This window comes from Aplidium turbinatum, chromosome 7 (genome assembly GCF_918807975.1).
Source record: "Aplidium turbinatum chromosome 7, kaAplTurb1.1, whole genome shotgun sequence".
Classification (NCBI taxonomy): Eukaryota; Metazoa; Chordata; class Ascidiacea; order Aplousobranchia; family Polyclinidae; genus Aplidium; species Aplidium turbinatum.
The window spans coordinates 2,724,208-2,746,472 of record NC_137478.1 but is presented as its reverse complement, the minus strand read 5'-3'; the positions used below and the strand labels follow the sequence as shown (position 1 = coordinate 2,746,472).

At 38.8% G+C, this 22,265-nt stretch overlaps 2 protein-coding genes across 2 annotated transcripts; one reads left to right on the top strand and one right to left on the bottom strand.

Annotated features, from left to right (window-relative positions):
* Positions 1 to 1,260: 1,260 nt before the first annotated feature.
* Positions 1,261 to 13,440, top strand: LOC145774283 (uncharacterized). Its single transcript, XM_082585485.1, has 14 exons — positions 1,261 to 1,605; positions 1,923 to 2,106; positions 3,346 to 3,472; positions 4,324 to 4,509; positions 4,798 to 4,982; positions 5,224 to 5,451; positions 6,806 to 6,906; positions 7,464 to 7,683; positions 8,103 to 8,252; positions 8,770 to 9,315; positions 9,980 to 10,154; positions 10,784 to 10,994; positions 12,176 to 12,302; positions 12,940 to 13,440. Exons 1-14 carry the CDS (start codon positions 1,586 to 1,588, stop codon positions 13,102 to 13,104), a joined length of 2,625 nt encoding a protein of 874 aa, XP_082441611.1. The 5' UTR covers positions 1,261 to 1,585; the 3' UTR covers positions 13,105 to 13,440.
* Positions 13,309 to 22,206, bottom strand: LOC145774284 (ubiquitin-conjugating enzyme E2 Z-like). Its single transcript, XM_082585486.1, has 7 exons — positions 21,754 to 22,206; positions 21,083 to 21,198; positions 18,945 to 19,089; positions 18,429 to 18,540; positions 17,756 to 17,871; positions 15,104 to 15,194; positions 13,309 to 14,750 (listed from the first exon to the last, which is right to left on the bottom strand). Exons 1-7 carry the CDS (start codon positions 22,143 to 22,145, stop codon positions 14,592 to 14,594), a joined length of 1,131 nt encoding a protein of 376 aa, XP_082441612.1. The 5' UTR covers positions 22,146 to 22,206; the 3' UTR covers positions 13,309 to 14,591.
* Positions 22,207 to 22,265: the final 59 nt, after the last annotated feature.

The window sequence follows — 22,265 nt, the reverse complement described above, 5'->3', positions numbered from 1 at the left end:
AAGTAGCCTACTTCGGTTATTTTATCTATAAAAGAAACCCGCTGTGTCGAATAGCACAAAACGTGTGTGGCGAAATGTTTGATGCCAGGCGTTGGAACTTCGATCAAAGCATTCTCTCGCAGTGTTCAAAATGGCGGCGCTGACGCCTTGGGAGTTTCTCGTGTGAAGCGTCACATTTAGACCTTGCTTTGAAGTACCTGGCGCAAGAAAGTTTACGTAAGTCAGCACTCTTATGATTGCATCACATGATGCCCCCTCCCCCCCCCCGATTGTTCCTCGACCTGACGACGTTTAGTCCCCTCTCAGTTTTTTTTACCTTTTTATTTTCCTTTTTTTTTTTTGTAAGGCACGGCGTTTGTCGAATAGTGATGGCGCGTGTCGAGTGACCTCGTCACCGAAAAAGGCAAAAATCGCAGCCCTGTGCCTACGTATCTCATTGTTTTTGTTTTCAAAGTGTCCAGTTTTTGAGATTTTTTTCACATATACCGTATCCTTCACTTTCGAGATTTTTCAAGGTGTCAATGATGGTGCCAAGCCCTTGCATATAGTAACTGTTGGTTTGACTGCAAATGGCACAAAAAAATTGTTGATTGTTTTTCAAAATGCTACAAAGCGACCACATAAATGGGAAGAACTTCTCATGGGCTATGCACTTATGGTTAGCGCGTCACTTCTGGAACGAAGAAGCTTCAAGATCAAGCGGCGCTGGTTCGACTCTCAGGGTGTGCGCTTAAGCAACGCACGTTAAGGACTGCTCTCTATTCAGCGGCATCTAATGGATGGAATAGTTTCCCGGCAACAAGACTTCAACAATCGGAAACTTCACTCTGTCAATCTCGGTGACCGGGCCTGTGTCAGTGATTCAAAGCCTCTACAAGTATGCGAAACTGCCAGGATTAAGCTCTGCAAGAAGCTTTCCCAGTCCGAGGATAAAGATTCAATCAATCAATCATATGCTGCATGCCTCTGATTTTGACAAATGAAGATCTAAACAAATCATCTCTAACTATTGGTTTGACTGCAAATGGCACAAGAATTTTGTTGTTTTTAATGCAATCTTAGCAACTACGATAGGTACTGAACAAATCGATAGCCTGGATCTTTTTAGGTGCTTTCATGTTTGATAGGCCTACATCATATTCGTAAATTAAGCAGAGTCACTCATTTGACAGTAAAGTAGGCTATACGTACTATTAAATTTTTTTAGGCTATTCCATTTACCTTCATATATATATTTGTATGTTCCACATTACAGAAAATGTCTGCTACATTTAAAAAAACTACCAATGGTGTGAAGTTAGGACGAAGAAGATTTTATGAATTTCCTGTCCATGAAAATGTTGAAAGCAATCATTCCAAAGAAAGTGATGTGGTGAACTGTGAATTGGTTAAGTTTATATCTAAAGATATTATTGGAAAGGATGCTGTTTTTAATGGGCCCTATGGTGAAAGAAAAATTATTTATTGCGATCACATTGCTTCAAGTCGTGCATTGAACTCAATTGAATCATATGTCAAGAAACAGATTTTACCCACCTATGGAAACACTCATACCACAACTACTGTCACATCACTTCAATCATCTATGTTTCAACAAGAGGCACGGTTTGTATCATTCTACCTAAGCTAATTTGCATAAAATAAGTACTACTGTAGTCATGGCAGCAGCTGACTTTGGTGATCTTTCGCTGCCATCCTTGTTGTACAAATTATGCACCATGTATGTTTGTTGTGTTAGTACATTTTTTTTTCTGTTTTGACAACAAAAGCAAATAAAGTGAACTGAACTTATGAGTTACGGTAACATAACTTCTAACAGGCATAGTGTTCACATTTATATATTTTATGAGCATACCAATATATAGAAAAGATTACTAAACCTTGTTAGATATAAAAAATGCATATTTATTGTTGTGTTGCAGAACAATTATTCGGAATGCTGTGCGAGCTAATGAACACGATGCCGTAATATTTACTGGCTCTGGAGTTACCTCAGCTGTTCACAAACTTGTTAATGCTTTAAAATTTGAGAAGGCACCTGTTGTGTTTGTTGGGCCCTTTGAGCATCATTCTAATATTTTGCCTTGGAGGGAGTGTGCTGCTCATGTAAGCCATCACTCCACTTTTTTACATTATTTTTAAGCAAAACTTCATGCTTTAATGACTGCATTGGTAGGTTTGGCGAGGTTTTCAAAATTTTGATTTTTTTTGCGTTTTGTGTTATTCTTTAAATTTTTATGTTAAAATAAACTTTTTAGATGTTGTACAGTATATCTGCAAGGTCAATGAATATACTGTATTGGCATGAACGCAATTTAACCAGTTGCAACTGATCAGTCATGTATGAGAATTGAGAATGTCCCTTGATCATTGGTTGGTTTTGGTTTAGTTGGTTTTGAATCTTTATGCTCGGACTGACGAAGCCTTGACAGGTTATTCCTGGTAGTTTCGCGTACTTGTAGAAGCTTTTGACGCTGGGCCGGTTGCCAAAATTGACAAAGTGAAGTTTTTGATTAGGAATTACTCCATCCATTAGGTGCCGCTGAATGGATAGCAGTCCTTAGAATGTATTGCTCAAGCGCACACTTCGAGAGTCGAACCACCACCACTTGCTCTTAAAGCTTCTTTGTTCACAAATCACAAATCCACACACTAACCAGCTGAGCTATCGGGAGGATGTTCATTGTTTTATACATATCAGTTGATAATCAAATATAGTTATTACTTTCTAAAACCTCTAGGCCTACAGCCTGTTTTACCCTAAAAAGGGAGATCATCCAAAGGTCCTGAAAAATATGTAAAAACAGTATATATATAATTCGGTAATACCTGAAAAAAATTAATCATAACCTTAATTTAATTAGCAAAAAAACCCTCAAAATTACAAGGGACTACCTCTATCGGATGCCACAAATGCCTCATCTTAGAACTCTAAATGGAAACCAACCAGATTTAATAACAACATTTGTGATGTCAAAGAGAATCAATATGCGATAACTGTAGTAACCTGTAGAAATCAATTACAAATTTATGTTATTTTGAAGTATTTGTGTTTAAATTTGTTGCGATGACAACATTTTCCCACTATTTCAGAACGCTTGTTCAGAAGGTGGCGAACTTCTGATGATCCCCCTTTTAGGATGAAACAGGCTGTAGAGGTTTTAGAAAGTAATTTCCTTTGCTTGGCTTTTCTGCTATGCATTGAGTACTTTTTGTAGTATATATTAATAGTATTTATTGTTTATCGGTTGATAATTGTATGTATTGAAGGTTTGCTATCAGTTGGAATAGCATGAATGGAGTTTCTGCTAAATTAAGTGGCATAGGCTAATGCATATCTTTTAGATAATCCCAATCAGTGAAGCGAAAGATGGCAAGTTGAATATCACTCACCTGGAAATTGCATTGAGGGAATGGCGTTCAACTGGGTTAGAAATGATAGGCTGTTTTTCTGCAGCATCAAACATAACAGGTAGGGGCTTTGGTGTTGTGAATGTTGCATTTTGTGTCGTCATCTGACAATATGAGTCGAATCTTACGATGTAATATTTTTAAAAAGTAAAACCATCTTTTTTTAGAGACAAATTTAAAAAATTTTAAATACTAAAATTTTTGTTAATTTTTGATTTATTCGAAAGGGGTACACACGACATCCTATCATGGCTGACCTGTCGCAAGGACATCTCACCACTAGACGTCTTGATGCAAATTCCCTACTAATCCCATTAACCTTTCCTTATCACAGCATGCCTGTAGCTTACTTGACTTGCTTATGTCCAAGGTTTGAGTCAAACAAGTCACGGGCAATCGGGCATGCTATGATAAGAAGGCATTAATCGGGTAAATAAGGAACTCGCGTTAAGTCGTTTAGTAGTGAAATCTTTTTGCGACAGGTCGGCCACGACAGGATGTTCTGTGCCATTCGAAAGCAATTTGCATTTCTGAAAGCAACAAAACATTTATATATAAATTAACCTGATTCAAATGACCAACTCTTAAATTTTGTGTCACCATTTGCGCCACAAAACTAAATTAAAGCTAATCTAAGTTAGAAGAGACTAGTCATGACCTGGTAGTTTTTCTGTGTTTTCTTTTTCATAATTTTTTATTGTGATTATGATTAGAAACCAGTGTTGCTTGAAAAGTGTAAAAAATGAATCCAAATTGCATAAAAAAATGTAAAAAACGAAAAACTACAAAACATTTTCTAACATCTCAAGTTATTTCTTTGTATATATAGTGCGCACAAGATGAGATGCACTTGTTGTTGGCACAGTATGCTATGGCTATGCTGTTAGCTATTAAACATTTTTTTGGTCACAGGTGTAATTTCCGACACAGTTGTAGTATCATCGCTACTCCACAAGTATGGAGCGGTGGCTTTCTGGGATTATGCAACTGGGGGACCTTATCTGGACATCGACATGCACCCTCCCTCTAATAACAATGCTTCAAAGGATGCCGTATTTTTGTCAATGCATAAGTTTGTTGGAGGTGTAGACGCACCAGGTGAATAGCCATCTATCAATTTGGTTTAAAATTTTGTCTCATGCTTGACACTCAGCAATAGAGTAGATTTAGGATATAGTTGGCTGTGCCTTTATACGACTGCGCTGACACCTGCTTTTTGAAAGCACTGACAGCATGCAAATCTGCGGTGGATGCAGTGCTATATAAAACACATTTGATATATTGTTGAGTTTCACAGGCGGCTGCTTGCATTATTGCGGTAACTTTTCAGTAGGATTGTATTTCATAGTTGGTGTATTTCAAACATAACTTGAATTTATTTTCCAGGTGTTTTAGTAGCGAGCCGGTCTTTGTTTCGGAACACAGTGCCATCTGGCGGCGGAGGTGGTTCCGTATTTTTTGTCACCCGGGGTAGTCATCGCTACTTACAGGATGAGGAGAGCCGTGAAGAAGGAGGCACTCCTCGTGTGGTGGGGATAGTTAGAGCAGCCTTGGCTGTAGAACTGAAACAAGTAAGTACAAACCCCCTTTTCACATGTGCCCGTATGAATTTATTGGATAAAGTTTTTGGTATTTGTGTTTAATCGTCTACAAAACTAAACGAAATTTACATTTGCTTGAAAAATCCTTTTCTGTCTGTTCGTTTTTACTTTTCGTTTTAAACCGGTTCTATTGATTGTAGCTTGGAAAATGCAAACTGTGCATTGAACTCAATGAGTATCCAAAACTGAGTATTTGCTAACCAGTTAGTAGTCTGTTGGTACAGATACCATCATGAGGATGGAGGAGGCGTTTTATAAACATGCGATGGAGAGATGGCGTGGCATCTCAAACATTCATTTGCTGGGTCAGAGCCAAGATCAAACTCCAGGAGAAGATCGTTTGGCTGTGTTCTCATTTATGATATTTCATCCAGAAACAAAGCTCTACCTTCATCATAACTATGTGTCCGCTCTTCTGAATGATGTCTTTGGAATACAGGTGAGATTGTGTCAGTAATTTTGTTGTTGTAGCAGTCTTCTTCTTCTTCTTTTATTGTCGCACTTGATTCCAAGCATTGACTGCCTCGTGTATGAAAAGTTTCCAGGATTCTCTGTTGTTTGCTTTGTGTATTAGGTGTATGTTGGTGTTAGTTTTGTCGGTTTGTTGGTTTAAGTATGTTAATCTTTGTCTGCCTTGGGCACGCTTCCCTTCAATTTTGCCTGTGAGAGAGAGATGTTCTAACTTTCCTTTTCGCAGCACGTGTCCTAAAAATTGAAGTTGTTTTTCTTTGATATTTTTTAGAAGATTGTTTGTTTGTTTGACTTGATTTAAAACAGTTTGGTTGCTTTTTCTGTCAGTCCAGGAAATCCTCTGCATTTTTCGGAATGCCCACATTTCAAACCCATTTATTCTTTTATTAATTGATTTGGTAATTGTCCAGGTTTCTGAATTATATTTAAAAATTGGATAAATGTAACACTTCAATACTCTGAATCTGGTTGCGAAAGATATGTTCTTGTTGCATAATATTGTTTTCATTTGCTGGAAAGAGGCTTTTGCTTGAGCAATACGTATATTGAACTCTTTATCATCTTTGGCGTCCCAGTTTATTGTTGCTCCAAGATATCGAAAGCTTTTTACTTGTTTTATAGTTGTTCCGTTCATTTTAATTTGACAAATTGGAATTTCATTTTCTTTTTTCTTTGTGATTACCATCGTTTCCGTTTTCTTTTCATTCATTTCCATTCCAAATTCTTTACTTCTTTAATTTACTTTGTTCAACAAATTTTGTAGTTTTGCTTCCGAATCAGCCACCAAAACAGTGTCATCAGCATACCTCAGGTTATTAAAGTTACTTCCCCCAACATTTACGCCAGCTTCATCATCAAGACATCGGAGGATGATCTCACTGTATAATGAAAAAAGGCATGGAGAGAGCACGCATCCCTGTCTAACTCCTCTCTTGATGGATATCCAATCGCTGATGTTGTGATTTATCTTTATTGCTGCAATTTGATCAAAGTAAAGGTTTTGAATAATACGTAGATCCTTGTCATCAATTCCAATGTTGTAGCAGTAACTTTACTAAAACTGTTCTGCAGATAGCAAATGTAAAGGTGACATTCATCAACAGCACGGGATTCATCAGTTCAGCAAATAAACCGGCTAAGCAATCTTTCGATTTTTTTCTTTGTGTACAAACAGTCTTCCGCTGATTACCGCCTCACAGGATTTCTAAGATAGATTAGAATGATCAAACTAGGAACAAATGGCGGTAAACAAAACCGAAATATCGGTTACCACGATGTCAATACCAAAATAAATTGTATTATTGATGGATTTCTGTCCCCAGGCCAGGGGAGGATGCGCCTGTGCAGGGCCTTACGCTCAAGATTTGCTTGGAATTGATGAGCAAACTGCTTTGAAATTTGAAGAAGCTTTACTTGAAGACAGGCAAGTTATTACATGGATCGGGGATTTTCTTAATTTAAAGTAGTTTTGAGTGTGATTGATATGTATTTAACTAGCGATAACTTTTTACTTTCCTGAAATAGCGTAACCTACCTCATGGAGTGTATAAAAAATATGGGTCTGCTACTATTCGGTGAGTTCCTAACCACTAAACCCTAACCCTAAAACGGCAATGATAATTAGGCTACGGTACCCGATAATATAAAAAAAAATCACCGAATAGGGATCGGACTCACCGAATCAGACTCACCGAATCGGACTCACCGAATCGGACTTACCGAAACGGGCCATTCCGAAAAAATATAGATAGCTCGATCAATCACAAATCTTCCATTTTGAAAGTATTTCCACTAGGTTGCGCCAGCAATCTGTTAAAGCCACCAGTTAATAGTGCAAACTCAAATGATATTTCATCATCACTAGTTTTTGTCAATTACTCATAATACTCAACTACAAACACCGTCCGTCTTTACACTGGTAACCTACGTTATTTGCACAAACTCGTCCGCAAAGGGTGCTTACATTGTATTCCTCCGCAGACGTCTAGACCGCATGCACCTGCGTCGAAAAGCCGAGCACTCATCTCACGAGGTTCTTCGGCCTGGATTTGTCCGATTGAATATTCCTTACTTTGCGAGCTTGGCAGAGGCTGCTTTCATCACTGACGCTGTTGCCATGGTAGCGGAGATGGGGTGGATGTGCATGCCTCAGTACATGTTCAACCCTGAGACCGGGGAATGGCGCCACACTAAACACAAGGTATGCCCATTAGGATAAATACAGTATTCAAGCAATATTGTATTTTGATGCCTAGTCTGCTCTACGACTTTATGACGTGATCCGAATGACGTCACCGCGGCCGAGTGGCGTGATGATTGGTCATCTGAATGACGTGCGTCACTGTTTGATGGCCTGTATCAAGAGGCCCGAAGTTGAATTGGTTCAATCATGGCCTGTTAAGGTACAGAGATGTTAAATGAGCGCCTTTTAGTTCTCGTCGGATTTTTACTAACACGCTCTTTCACTTTTGAAGCTGCTCTGTGCGATGAAGTGAAAGTTGTTACTAAATCTGAATGTTGTTAAACAGTTGCTGTGTCATAACGTAGCTGGCGTAGTGTCTTGTGCCTTGGTGTGATGTACATAATCTTGGGAAGTTTGACATGTTCAAACCTATGTAGATATTCTCTGATCGTCGGTGGCTGGGCCAGGTGCGGTTCGGAAGCGGTGGCCTTGAAGTTATTCAAGAGGTGAAGCATGATGGTACTGCCCCGACATCATACAAAGATATACTGAGGAGTGCGGAAGATATATTTCAGTCCAGTTTTAAGGTGAGTTCGTGCATTAAATCCACTTACTGCGGTTGTGACCACACCACAAAGACAACTGTTAGCATTATATTTGACGACTAAATGGATCTAGAAAGGAGCGTTCTTCCTGTCATTCAACACATTACTGAGTACGGTACTCAATAGAACAGCGAGCATTCGCTAACCATCATGATGTAGCTTTCATGCCAGCTGTTAAGACCATCCAGTATCTAATCAACATCGGCGACACACATGTCTATTGTCTATCGCTCTCAATGCCTGCTACAATCGGGTAACGAGAACATGACAATGAACGATACATCTGTTGCATGCCTGAACGTTGAGAGCGTCTGATCGACTGCCAGAGGGTTTCGGTTCGATACTCACCCAAAGAGCGCGATGCTGTCTTGACAAAAAACACAATATACGCTTTCATAACGTAACCGCAACGTCGTTTACCTAACTCCCATTTGAATAATGACATCTTTATTCTAATATAATATTTGATGATGTAGTTATCACAACATCTCATCTGCAGGGTCCTGAGCCTCCTCTTTCTGACCACCGCCTGATGTTTAGTGATGATGTGCAGGATCTGAGGTGGTTCCTCCTCCCATCTGAAGCTCAAAGTTGTCTGCTAGGAAAAACTGTACCGGTGTCTCTTCACAAATGCGCGATTTCTGTGCGGAAAGTTATCGATGAACTCTCCGTGGAGGACATAAAGAATCAAACGCGAGTGCCAGATGACGTGCTCGAAGTGATTGATGATCCTGCTTCCCAAGTGAATCAAAAACCTAACATAACTGCCGAGGATGGAGACACAAAGGACAAAGAAAAACCGCCTGGGCCCAGCTTATCGATAAGTGACGTCACAATATGTGCTGCGTCATCGAGGGACTGTTCGAACGGGACTTGTTGCTTTACAAGATCACGCAGCACAAAGATGACGAATGGTGGTTCATCTGATGGTATCAGGTTTGTGTCTCCTCCAAAGCGTCTCTTCAAGCTGACAGCGGAGGCTATAGAGGAGTACAATATGATTGAAAACAACGACAAAGTGCTGGTGTGCCTCTCTGGAGGAAAGGTGATGTTAAAGATCTAAACACATTTGCATAAGTTTTAAATCATCTATCAAAGTTAATATCCAAAATGTTAAAAGTGAACGAAAACTGTAGGTGTCAATACGGAACGTATAGAAAGTTACGATGTACTTCTGCTTACACAAAAGCATGAAACGTGTATTGTAATTTCTTCAACTCTACGAGTCTACATACTTCTAGAATTTTGTTCAACAAATCTCCATGTTTCAGGCTTGGTCTTAATAGTTCTTTACAAAGATAACGGCGAATTGGTGTTCGCCTAAACTTTTAAGTTTTAACAACATGAATCTTGTCTAATACTAATCATATCATTTCTTGCATTCTTTTTGAATGAGCATTGAGTAGCATAGAATATTGATGAACATTTAAGAGGGGCATCGTATGAGATAAATAGAGCACTTTGAACGGACGAATAAAGAATGTGTTGTAAGAAAAAAAGTGGTGATTAAAAATGAAACAAGTCGAAATTAAACTGTTGGTGATGGGAATAGACACGTCTACAGACGTTGAATCATTGTAAAAAACCATTGATTTCTGTCTGGGTAGGTTTCACTGCAGAATAACTGGACAAGGTGATGATTTGAGATGATGTCCAATCCAGTCCCTTACAGTCAAAATGGATCATGATGGTTATTTTTTTCACTTCAGGACTCCCTCTCCCTACTTCATGTGCTTCATCAATACCAGTTTTATTCTAAGAAGAAAGGAATTGATTTTCAACTCGGTGCTGTCACTGTTGACCCCATGACCTCTTCATATGACCCTTCTCCTCTGATTCCCTACTTAAGTTCTTTGGACGTACCATACTTTTACGAAGAACAAGGTAAAGTGATTGTTCGATCATGTATGTGCGAGACAGTCTTTTTTCTAATGTATAAACTGCACACGATATCTCGTGTAATTGGCCAGTAAAAAGGTAAACATGAGGTTCGTCTCGTTTTTCAAAGCCCTCGGCACTAGCGAGAGTAGGAAGGGAAGGTTCTTCCTCTCGACCCCTTTCCAGCAACTATGCCCACCCAATTTATGACATCTTGGGTTGTGAGGGGTGATTTTCAACAACCAGGGACTACGGGGAGTCGAACCAGGATCGCATGGTTGGAAAGCAAGCGTTTTATCCGCTGCGTCATCCCATCGCCAGTACAGATCTAAATTTCGCTAAAGCGCACCATGACGTGACTAAAGTGGTTAGGTTATTCATGGTTTTTTGTTTCATTTTCAGTCCCCAACATTGCATTTTATTGGTTTTGGTAAAATTGATTTATTCTCTATCGGTTCCGAAGCTTTTTCAACTCGTGCAAGCTCGGTGACAGTTTTAATGTTAATGTGACGTGTCCGTTGCCTGCCCGCCCTAGTCCTGAATATCAAACCTGACCTAATGGAAAGCTGTGCATTTGTGCAAGCATTTTATGATTCATGTCTTGTTTCCATGACAACTACGTTGCGTGTGTTTAGATATTCTAGAACAAGCTTTGGATACGTCAGCGACTTCAATCTGTGCTTTCTGCTCGCGCATGAAGCGCGGCAGGATCTACGCATGCGCACGAAGAGAGGGGTGGAACGTGCTTGCTTTCGGGCAACACTTAGACGACCTCGCCGAGAGCTTCCTCATGTCCGCATTCCATAACGGCCTACTACGGACCATGAAGGCGAACTACGTGGTCAAGTGAGTCACTAGTTGCTGCGGTCTGGGAAAAAGGCAATGAGAGGGTCTACAGGGGTACTGTTCAATGTTCATGGCTTTGTTCAATTTAGCACTGTTCAATGTTCATGGGTTCGGGGTAGAAGTACGTGGTAGTTTGTGCACCCAGGGATGCAAAAACATAATTTTTGTCGCTACTAACTTCCTCTCAATTTAATAAGCGAAATATGCAAGTTCTATAGCCTATACTGCAAAAGTGGCACAAATTCCCATACTGACAGGGAGACAACGAAACGACGATACGGTCTACTAGCCAGTTGCCACCCTACAGAAATTATAATTTTGTCACTGCAGACACACAAAAAATGTACGGTAACAAAAGAATCCAATGATCCCGCGCTTTAAAATACGCACCAAAAGGAAAACAAATGTTTATTTTAGATGAAGGTTACATAAAATTACAAGAAATAAGCAAAGATTATATTCCCAACATACAATTTACGATTATCCATAGCTTTGTAAAATTAGGGCTTTCACCTCTTTTTTAAAACAATGGAATAAATTTTTCAAGCTGCTTGCAACCTCTGACCAGATGATTGGTCCCAGTACCTGCATGGACTTTTTTCCTGATTCTGTGTTTGATCTATGATTTATGAAATACTGTAGTTACAGCTGGTATGATATCTTGTGCTATGCTGATGAATAGAAGAAGCATTTGTAAATAAAACACAATGTGTGGAGGAATGCTGATTCGTATAAACTTTGTACATGTGTGTTTTTTATTTCAATGTTGATGTTCTTTAGTTTCAAGATGTTCCTTTTGAAAAATAAATCGTTAGTGTGAGCACTGAGCATGATATGATTTTTAGTCATTATTCTGATAATTTTTTTGCAATTTTATCAAAGGATGCACGACTCTATCACAGGCCTTTCCCCAACTTGATATACAACACTGTAAGTGAATAAATCAAAGCATGATAAAACAACTTGCAGAGTGTCTGTGTCCACATAATTTCTGGGTTTTAGTAGCGCCCATGAACCTTTTCCGCATATTTTCTCTATATGATATTTCCAAGTTAGTTTGTTATCAATGAAAACGCCAAGATATTTATTAGCTAGAATGGCTTGACTGAGTTTCCTTCAGCTCTATTGATGATGTCATAATCTTAGTCCACAAATATGTGACGATTATCTTTCATGTTTAGAGAGGGCGACCTGCGCGTGATTCGTCCATTCATTTACGTGCGTGAGACCGACACGAGACAATTCGCCGAATCTTCAAAACTTCCTGTGATACCCGAGAACTGCCCCGCCTGCTTTGAGGCACCGAAGGTAACTGGAATGGTTATATGATGTCGCATGCTGTAGTTCATTCAACAGAGACAAACGTAGAATCAGCGTGAAGACTTTCACTTTCCAAACAGTCTTCAAATCAAACATTCGTTACTTGCTGAGATCTGTTCATAATAATTCACCGATGTTTGTGTTTTTATGCTGCGTTGTACCCACCGTAGATATATGTTGCTTTCAGCTCTGACATCGAACATAATATGGTGTAGTATTTTTCACCATTAAACCTTGTTAACGTTAGTTCGAACCGTATGTTGGCCTCACACCTGTCCTAATGCTTATTCGAAAGTACATCTCTTCACTGCACCGAGTTTTCGTCAACCCAACAATATTGTCCTCTGTCATGCATTTCACAACCAAAAAACTTCAGGAAAGTTACCATCTCGCATCATTGTTGACGTGTTGTTTCGCTACGATATGTTCAATGAATGTAGTAGTAGTCCAGTTTTAATCCGGTGATGTCCCCGTTACCGAGAGTGGCCGGATTCACCTCAAAGTGCCGCAATCGCCTTCACACCCTGCCTCCACATCGATCTGTCTAACACGTCCTACATTTAAAGTATTGATTCATGATGCTTCTATTTTTTTACAAACAAATTGTAACTTTGATTTACCACAGGAGCGCCATCGAATGAAACAGTTGCTGGCTTCACAAGAGATTCTCCATCCCCGATTATTTTACTCCCTGAAAGAAGCAATGGCACCGCTACTGGCTAAAAATCGCACCGGTTTAGAATCGAAGTCAAAATGTTTGGATAATCTTGAAGACGATGACGAATCGTAGCTCAGTGGCACCGAATGAAATCAAGTGCGCTAAACATGTCTACAGCTCCGTGGTGTTGACGGGCGGCAAGAGCAAACGACTATAGATCGCGCCTCGATCTGCCTCAAACAGCTTATAATGCGAGATAATATTGCGGTTGTTTACGTATTGGTATTGCACTGTCGTTGGTGGTCGCTAATGCTTTACATTTCACGACATGGAGAAATACATTAACGATAAATCCGAGTTGACAAAGCAATTGAAGGACAATGGGTCAGTGAGACTTTGTAGCATTAACTGATACACCATGATTGATGACTAGTCCGGTGTCCAAATCTCCTGTCCCGGCCGAGCTTATGCGGAATTATTGTCACAAATGAACTTGTGTTCAACGATCCAAACTCACAACAGCAGGGTTTGGTGACGCCTTTGTGGAAATTTGTGCGTTCGGCAAAATACTTTTGTAGTTTGCCGTTTGCTTTTCAGTTCGCTTTGGAAGGTGACATTTAATAACAAAAAAATAAACAAAGCATGTTATAACATGATTTCACAGAACAACAAAATCTAAACAATACTGGAGAGGTGACCAATTGCACACAGCGGGCTTCAACGTTCACTACAATATCAGTGCACACTGCCACTGGTATAGCAAAAATCAGGTACCGTGTCGAAGGTGCAGTATTTCTGAGACTTGGCTGTGTGGAGTCAATGCTTAAAAGACAAAAAGCTACAATAAAAATGACAACCTGTATCGAGAAAATATTGCAATTAAAAAGATTTTACTGCACAGTAAAAAATAAAGGGTCGCAGAAGCGCATTTCCTGTGAGGCGACAACCCCTGACAGCAAATTAACCGTTTTATTTACATTATTTCAATGACTGGAGACGTAAAAAAACGATTGATTTGCTGTGTGGAATACTTCGCTCATACTTCAGTACGAGTGTAAGATAAAAAAAACATTTCCTCGTTTGATTATTTTTGGTCACAGGTTTACCACAAATAACAAAAGCATGGTAGTTAAAAAATCTTCCATCCAAACGTGAGATTAAAACATTCAACCAACATTTCAATCACAGGAAAGTTTAAAATTTGGAACATTGTTCGTTGCAGGCCTATTCGTTCGGTGAACGGATATTAAGGAAAGAAGAATGTGTTTTCGAAGTACGTATAATCTTCTACAGTAACTTTTACACTGATAAGAACAGAAACAATAAGAATGTTTTGAAATAAGAACAAACTACAAAATCACACTCAGATGTGGTTGCATCACATGGCCGCGTTTCGTGTCTTTCTTCGCTCAGACATATGACGTCTCCACAGCATGAGGGTCTGACATGGGCGTCAGATTACATTTGAACAGACCATGACGAAAATGCAAACAGATTAAAACTTTCTTTTTTCATTGCAAATTTGAATAATGTTGGTTTGGTCTGAACAATTGAAGACAATCAATCATTTCCACGTCAACGTTGGTGATTGTTACGTAATAATAGTTTTGTTTGTCGCATCAACTCGTTGAAGGTTGTGGAGTCTCGACTTCTTTTGAACAGCAGGGCTCCTCTGAAGAATCCCCCTTTTCGTTTTTATTAAATTTTTCGTGTAATGCATTAAGACGCCGAAGGAGGTCGCCATACTGGAAGTTACCACGCCGGTCACTGAATGGGTCCTGCAACAAAGACAGATGTGGTGGGTTTGGTAAAAATTAATGGTCGAGGCAGTGGCACCTGCAGACAATTTCTAGCCATGGTATAACCTAACTTTTTTCACCACCATTTATAAAACATCTTTTGAGATTGATGAGGTATGTTTTGCAGGAGCAATTTTTGTTGTAAAAATGAAATAATGTTCTAGAATTTAAAGCAATTTTTTTAATTTATGAGATCACAGAGAAATAGATCATAAATTCAGGAAACACCAAATGCTACCTCAAATAAATAATTTCAATATTTTAAAAATGCCTGTCAGGTACAACCCTCGGTGGGCCAACAGATCGAGGGCACATTTTACAACATTGCTCACCCTCATTATTTGCCCATCGTTCTGTTTCTTCTTCTGGCAGACTTCAACAAAATGCTCATAACTTCCAGCAAACGATGATTTGGCAAAAACCCTGAACAGTAATTAATAGGTGGTTACAGTGGCGGATTTAGGGCAAAATTTTAGGGGGCGCTAAAGAAGTATGGAATAACCTCGCCGCAAATGGCTTGGGAAATTTTTTGCGTTTTTATCAATAAAATTGCCTATCTAAGTCAGGTAGGCTACCAGTCATTCCTACATCACAAATCAACACCACAAGTGACAATCAGTTGTAAAGTTGAGGCAATGCCGTACTGCCGCTCGTGGCAATTAAAAGCAATAACGAACGTGACATGATAATTTAGGTATTTTCCACTAAAACTTTAGGTTATACAACAGTGATTGCTCCAAGTGAATGAAAAGGGGTAACTACCAAAATCCATTTCAATAAATCACCAACCCAGAGTGCCTGAAGCTCACTGGTGCATAGCCCAAAAAAATGCATTATAAACAACATTCAAACGGTGAGGCCTAGGTGTACTTAGTGAGTGGTACTCAGTTAAGATATTGCGAATAAAAAAAATTATTCAAATATGAATAAAGCGCTTGCAGCAATAAGAGTCTACTATTTCTATTTTTTTAGAGTAAGCGAAATCGGGCCTATGCCCTATCAGCAAAACAAAATATTGTGAACTGACAATGATGCAATTGAGCAAAACAACAATACCATTAAACTACTCCTGCTGACAATCTTGCAAAAACGTCTCAATACGAAATTGTAATTTGTAACAACGTATAAAAATGACATTAGATTTCCTCAAACAAGTAATTCGATCACAAACATGTTTTGAACAAAATACGTAATAAATTTAGCAGAGACGTATTCAAGACCAGATCCAGCTTTACTGTCCAAAAGGTTGATGTATGGCATTCCATCCTATCTCTCTTCCTAAACTGCCACAAAATCTGGATTGCTACCATGCATTAGGCCTATATTATTTGAACTGGGGTTAAAAAAAGTTACTTTATTAGTTATTAGTATTTTATATGATCTTCATTGTCTCTTGTACCGTTATCAGCGGTTAGTAGGCTACTTGCCGAGACTAAACATCACGTATTGTTTTACGTTAGCAAAATGGAAATTTAGAAGTTAAAGTATAGCATAAAAAGGAAATTTGCATGCAGACATAAAAAAAATAAATTGGAATTTTAGGGTGCGCTCCGGCGCCATAGGTAAATCCGCCCCTGGGTGGTTAAAAATTACACGAAGAAATGCCACCGCTCGCAGTAGGCTATATCATCGGAATGCAGAACTCGATTCATAGCCAACGGGAGAGGAATTCCTCTTCAGTCTTCAGGGAGGAGTTCAGGGGAGAAATTGTTTGCTTTGTAACAAAGCAATTCGTTATAGGCCTATCGAGTAAACGCTTTCACCATTCACCCAAGTTGTGAACTTTAATATATTGACACAACAAACAATTCTAATCAGTTTGCATCATACTCTGTAAAAACGTACTCAGATGTCTCTATAAGCCTTTTCCATACCATTCAGGTTTCGTGACATACTTATTCTTCTACAGCATGACATTGTACAACACAACACCATTACAAAAACCGTTACGATTGCATCAGACAATTATCCTGTTTTTGATGAAACTGCAATCGCGTTTGACCTTTCTCGCGTGCACGAGTACTTCGTTTGTATCTACCAATTCTAATCACTTCTGTGTGTCGCGCGCCAAGTGCGGTCGTTTAACCGTAAGTTTATGGTTTACATTTTTTCTTGAATTGCTGTGTTGTGGAAGGCTTTCCACAAATAATATCCTAATATCCTTGCTATAGTGCTAGAAACGATAATTGTCCTGATGAACACCCAAACTTTTCAGTATCCTTGCTACCTTTGGAATGATGCTTGTGAGAAAGAGTTGCCAGCATTGTTCCATTTCAGCGGATATTAACGCGTATAGGCCTACTTGAAATAAGGATTTTTCTGCATAAATTTGGGTTTCTTGGTGGTGCAGACTTTGGCTTATGTTTATGAATATGTTTCGATCAATACAAATTTTGTTGATCTCGCCAAGGCTAAAGTGATCTTAAATTTTTCCATAGGCAAACGTAGAGGGCGATTAGGATGAAAGCTCCACCTTTAATACACGACCTGATTCATCCTAAAACATCCTTTCCTAGCTTCAGCCATTCTGCCTATTAGGCAATAGGGGGAGAAGAATACAACATTAAATTATGTCAGAGATATATAATCAAAAAAGGTTGGGAACCACTGCTTGTCCTCAAAGAATCGGTATCTTGACAAAACGAATGCGTTGTAATGAATACATTCTCACACTTTCTATGAACATCTCTACAAGTCGACTTAATTGGTGAGAGCGCGGCGCTTGGAAGGGATGTCGGTTCGACACCTAATCAGAGCATGAGGGTGTGTCTTTGGCAAGACACTTAGTGACACGTTTGAAGGAAGATTTGGCTTCTTTGCCCGTTCACTTAATCAAACCTTTAAGGCTCGGACAAAAACACAACCATGCAAATACGTCCAAAACTGGCAGACTGAGCACACTAACTTTGTTCTGCAATGGAATAAGTTTTCTCTGTTCTACAACAAATATTTGAAACTTCAACAAAAGTAACTTCAACACTCACTTTAGATATTCTGGGCACTTTCCACGTTTATCCTCAAGGACTCCACAAACTGCCACCCGTATTGTCTCGTGTTCAATGCATGTGTTGTATCGTAAGCTTTCAACGCTGCCTTTGCTCTGTGTACAACCAATCTATTTAATCATACAGATCACTATTTCGTGATGCGCTATGTTGCTATTTTTGTAGCCAACATAACGTCATGGGAAGATATAATGTTGCTTCGGGAAGAATGCAAAGTAAAAGTCAGATCACTTGACACGCAACTGATCGCTTCAATTTGTTGTTTACTTGATTGGAGAATACAAGAGGAAAGTAACACCGAGTAGCGTCACACATTAGATATCAATACAAGTTGTAAATATTTTTTGTTACCTACAAGAGGAAATTTTTTTTATAAACAATACAATGTGGTATTTAAAGACCCAGTATAAAAAAACAGCTACAAGAACAAAAAAAAAAGTTCGGTGGCTTAATAGTTAAGAGTGGTCGCCTTAGATTCGGTGGATGTGAGTTCGATACCCTGCCTGCTTGGTACTCAGCAAAGGAATTGATTCAGAGCAACAATGCGCCTCCACACGATTGCTTTGTATAGGACTGACTGCAATGCATATCTGTGATGTACACAATGCTATAGAAAAGCTTATAATTACAAATAGCTGATGCTAATCCTCACCCGCTCATAGCCAGGTTCGTTCTGGTATGGGTGTTCATTCATGAGCGACTGGATGGACAGCAGAACAGTGGAAAGGGTTTGAACGGCGCTCCATGATGGTCCAGGCCAAGTGCTGCGTGTAAGACAACTGTGAGACTTTGTGGTAAACAACTAGCACCACAATACTGGGTCTGCTACTATACGGTGAGTCCGATTCGGTGAGAGCCTTTTTCGGAGAGTTCCCTATTTGGTGATTTTTTGAAATTGTTTTTGAAAATTATCGGGTACCGTAGCCTAATTATCATCGCCGCTTTTACATCGTTTTAACGTCGCTAAACGTTGAAATAAGACCCTAACCCCTAACTACACCACAAATAACTAGCACCACAATACTGAGGTTATATAAAACGATTGGAAACAATAATAAAAAACGACTAAAAAAATTATTTTTAACATCCATAATGATGCCCATTTAACGGTTGAATCAGTCGTTGCAACCACAATATCGATGAAATACTATTTAAATTTGAGACTCACCCAAGAATGCTGAGACAAACTTTTCCATCCTTGTATAGATTAGGATTGAATCTAACCTTGCCTTCATCTGTAGTGAGGAACCGCACACGGGGTGGGTGGATCGGGTACTGCGGTGGAAACCGGATTGCAAACAAGAAAAAACCATCTGAAGTAGTAAGGAAACAACAATTAATTATACACATGAACAGTTATAAAGAAAACAAACGTTATAAACATGAACAAAAATGTGACAACTAAACACAGTATGATAATTATTGAAACAAATTTACAAAAGTGTTAACTTTTGTTTAGATAATTTAGTATATATATATATTTTAAATTCTGTAAAAGTAGCAGTGCAGTAGGTACATCTTTACAATAAACATACCGTACCCAATTACTCATGCAAACTGGAAATATGTGCAATAACTTTGGACATAGTGGTGGTAAAAGTGATTTGAAAAGCTATATATATCTTTAATTCTGAACACAAAAATGCATAATTGCTATATAATTAACTTGAAAGATATGTCAAACTGTTGCAGATAAATAGCAAAATCTGGCAGTAGCGATCCCAATGGGCACTTGACTACATAAATCTTTTAGCAAATCAAATTTTTGAATTTGGAAAAAAAAAGTGTTTGCTGCCATTTGCATTAATTTTATTGTTGAGAATAACTTTGAAAAGAATAATTTTCAAGAAATCAGACAACAGATAGACCTAACAAATTAACAACTCAGGAAAACCCTTGGAAAACAAACCAAAACAAGGAAAGCCAAAAATGAGATAGAGAAACAAGATCGACAAAGAATGTGAGCAACCAAACGCTATAAAAAACATAAGATCGATTGGATTGCTCTGCAGTCGGCTACCACTCTCAGGCTGGGAATCATGATGCACCAGTAGCAGTAGTCATCTCAGTGCACATACTCCTGTACCACCTACATTTGGGTAAAAACAGTGTACCACTGTCTACAGCAGTGGTTCCCAACCGGGGTGCCGCGGGTACCAATTGCAATGCTCAAGGGTGCCGCAAGATATTGAGATATTGCAATACTGCGACCCATTCTTTATTTTAACTTTAACGTTAAGTGCAGAATTTATTTTTTTTCAACCGAGTTTCAGTGCGTAGGCTATTAAGTTTCGCGTCTCGCAGTTATTCCGACTCCTTTCTGGAGAGTCACTAAGTGGGGAAGTCGCTGGCGCGGTATGCCTTTGTTTTCTCGCCCAGAAAAAAAACAGCGTGAAAGAGATTTTGACTAGTTGCTGTTCTTTCCATAAAAACGTTTGAAACGCATCATTATTGCCAGGTTTCATGATTTTATTTTGCGTTTCACGGCACACAATTGGGTCTCCAAATTAGTGTATTTAGTAGATATCTTTGATCATTTAAATAACGTGAATGGAAAAAATGAAACTCTCTTAACTTCAGCCGATAAAATAAAAGCACTGAGAGAAAAACTGCAAATGTGGTCCTCAAAAGTGGAGAACGGAATCTTTGACAGGCTTTCACATTTCTCTGAAATGAAGAACAAAGAAGTTGTCTCATTAATAACTCAGCGCCTAAAATCATTGGAAGAAAAAATTGAGAAATACTTTCCCAGCTTGTTCACGGAAAATTACGCATGGGTAAGAAATCCATTTTTACTGGACTTCGATATTGTTTTGAATCTTAAAGAAGGAGAGGAATAAATTGACATTCGTAAAGATGGAAATTTTAAGCTTATGCACAAGCCGATGCCTCTTGACGAGTTCCGGATAAAAGTTAAAAATGAATATCCTTGCGTTTGAAAGAAAGCTATTGTGCTTTTGCTGCAGGTTTCCATGTCATACCGACTGCTTAAAGTCGAAGAAGAAATGCGGGTGGCTTTATCGAATATGCCCCCAGATATTAAGGGACTTTGTGCAAGAAGTCAAGCCCAAATTTCACACTGACTTCTGAATAAATACATTTATTTACACGCGCTATACTGTACAACTCATTCTATGTTATTTCATACAGTTATTTTTAATACAGAAACCTCATAAAATTGATCCAGTTTTGCCAGGGTGCCGCAAATTATTTGTCTCTGTGATAGGGTGCCGCAAGGTCAAAAAGGTTGGGAACCACTGGTCTACAGTTACATGTACTATAAAATATACACAAAACACCACCTACCTTCATAAGGAGTATCCGCTGGGCCAATGATCAAAGCTTGCAAGAGAGTCAGGTCATCTTCGTCTGGAAAAATAAATATTCCATCTGGAGGGTCTTTGTACATTTCCATAATATCTCTGCAAACCAAATGAAACCAATCAATCAAATATGGGACAAAAAACAATCTTAATTTGTTCAAGTACAATAAGCCAGAAAATGCTTAAAAGCTAAACTATTATGGAGGAGCAAATTAAATGGCCCATTTGCTAATAGAAAAACACCAATTGAACTGCAAACAAGGTAACAAATATAATAATATACTGGTACACAGTTACAATGAGGTAGGCAAGATAGGAGCGAGGGAAGAGGACGAGAAGGATAAAATAAGTGGAGAGAAGGGATAAAAATAATCGCTGCATAAAAAATATGAGCTATGCCCACTAGTGAAGACCAAAGTGAAATGGGATGATGATAATGACAGTTACACAACGGAATGGCCCGTTTCGGTGAGTCCGATTCGGTGAGTCCGATCCCTTAACGGGGGATTTTTCATTTTTTTTAAAAATTATCGGGTACCGTAGCCTAATTATCATTGCCGTTTTAGGGTTTAAATTAAAGGTTAGGAACTCACCGAATCGAACTCACAGAATCGGACTCACCGAATAATAGCAGACCCGTTACACAAAGCTTACTTTTTGATTCGCTTTGTAGAAAATGTACTCAACACTTCACTTTTCCAATCAGCTGAGTTTAATGGATCCCAATGGGTTACCAATGTAGGTGTGAGCTTTACAGGAGATATTTTCATACCCCATCCAAACTTTTTACTTTTAACAGAGGCTTGCATAGCTAATTTAGTATTCCCACCAGAGGGAGATAAAACCAGGCCTGCTCCTTTCTTTAAATCAATGGAAGGTAGCGGTTTCAAATGTGATGATTGTGTAGATTTTGTTATTGTTGCCTTCTTTTTCAAAGGGACTCCTGGCATTTCCTCCTTGTTAGAATTATTTGGTTTATTACTGTCACCACTGGAGGAAGATAAAAATCCTTGACTACTCGTCCCTTGGTTGTCTTTTGAAGCCATTCTTTTTTACAATAAATAACAAAATTGCAACTTAAGATAAAGTTATAATCTAGATTACCGGTACTAGCTGAACAATAATTTCTTATAAAATATCAAGACATCTTTAAAATAAATTTAAAA

Bases quoted from the DNA above. Each gene is read 5' to 3' on its own strand.
- LOC145774284 (XM_082585486.1), bottom strand. From the start codon at position 22,145: ATGGCTTCAAAAGACAACCAAGGGACGAGTAGTCAAGGATTTTTATCT. The intron at 15,195-17,755 runs GTGAGTGTTGAA...ATTACTGTTCAG, and splicing joins AAGTGCCCAGAATATCTAAA to GGTTTTTGCCAAATCATCGT. The intron at 14,751-15,103 runs GTGAGCAATGTT...TCTTTGTTGCAG, and splicing joins ACGATGGGCAAATAATGAGG to GACCCATTCAGTGACCGGCG.
- LOC145774283 (XM_082585485.1), top strand. From the start codon at position 1,586: ATGTTTCAACAAGAGGCACG. The intron at 3,473-4,323 runs GTAGGGGCTTTG...TTTTGGTCACAG, and splicing joins TGCAGCATCAAACATAACAG to GTGTAATTTCCGACACAGTT. The intron at 8,253-8,769 runs GTGAGTTCGTGC...TCTCATCTGCAG, and splicing joins TATTTCAGTCCAGTTTTAAG to GGTCCTGAGCCTCCTCTTTC.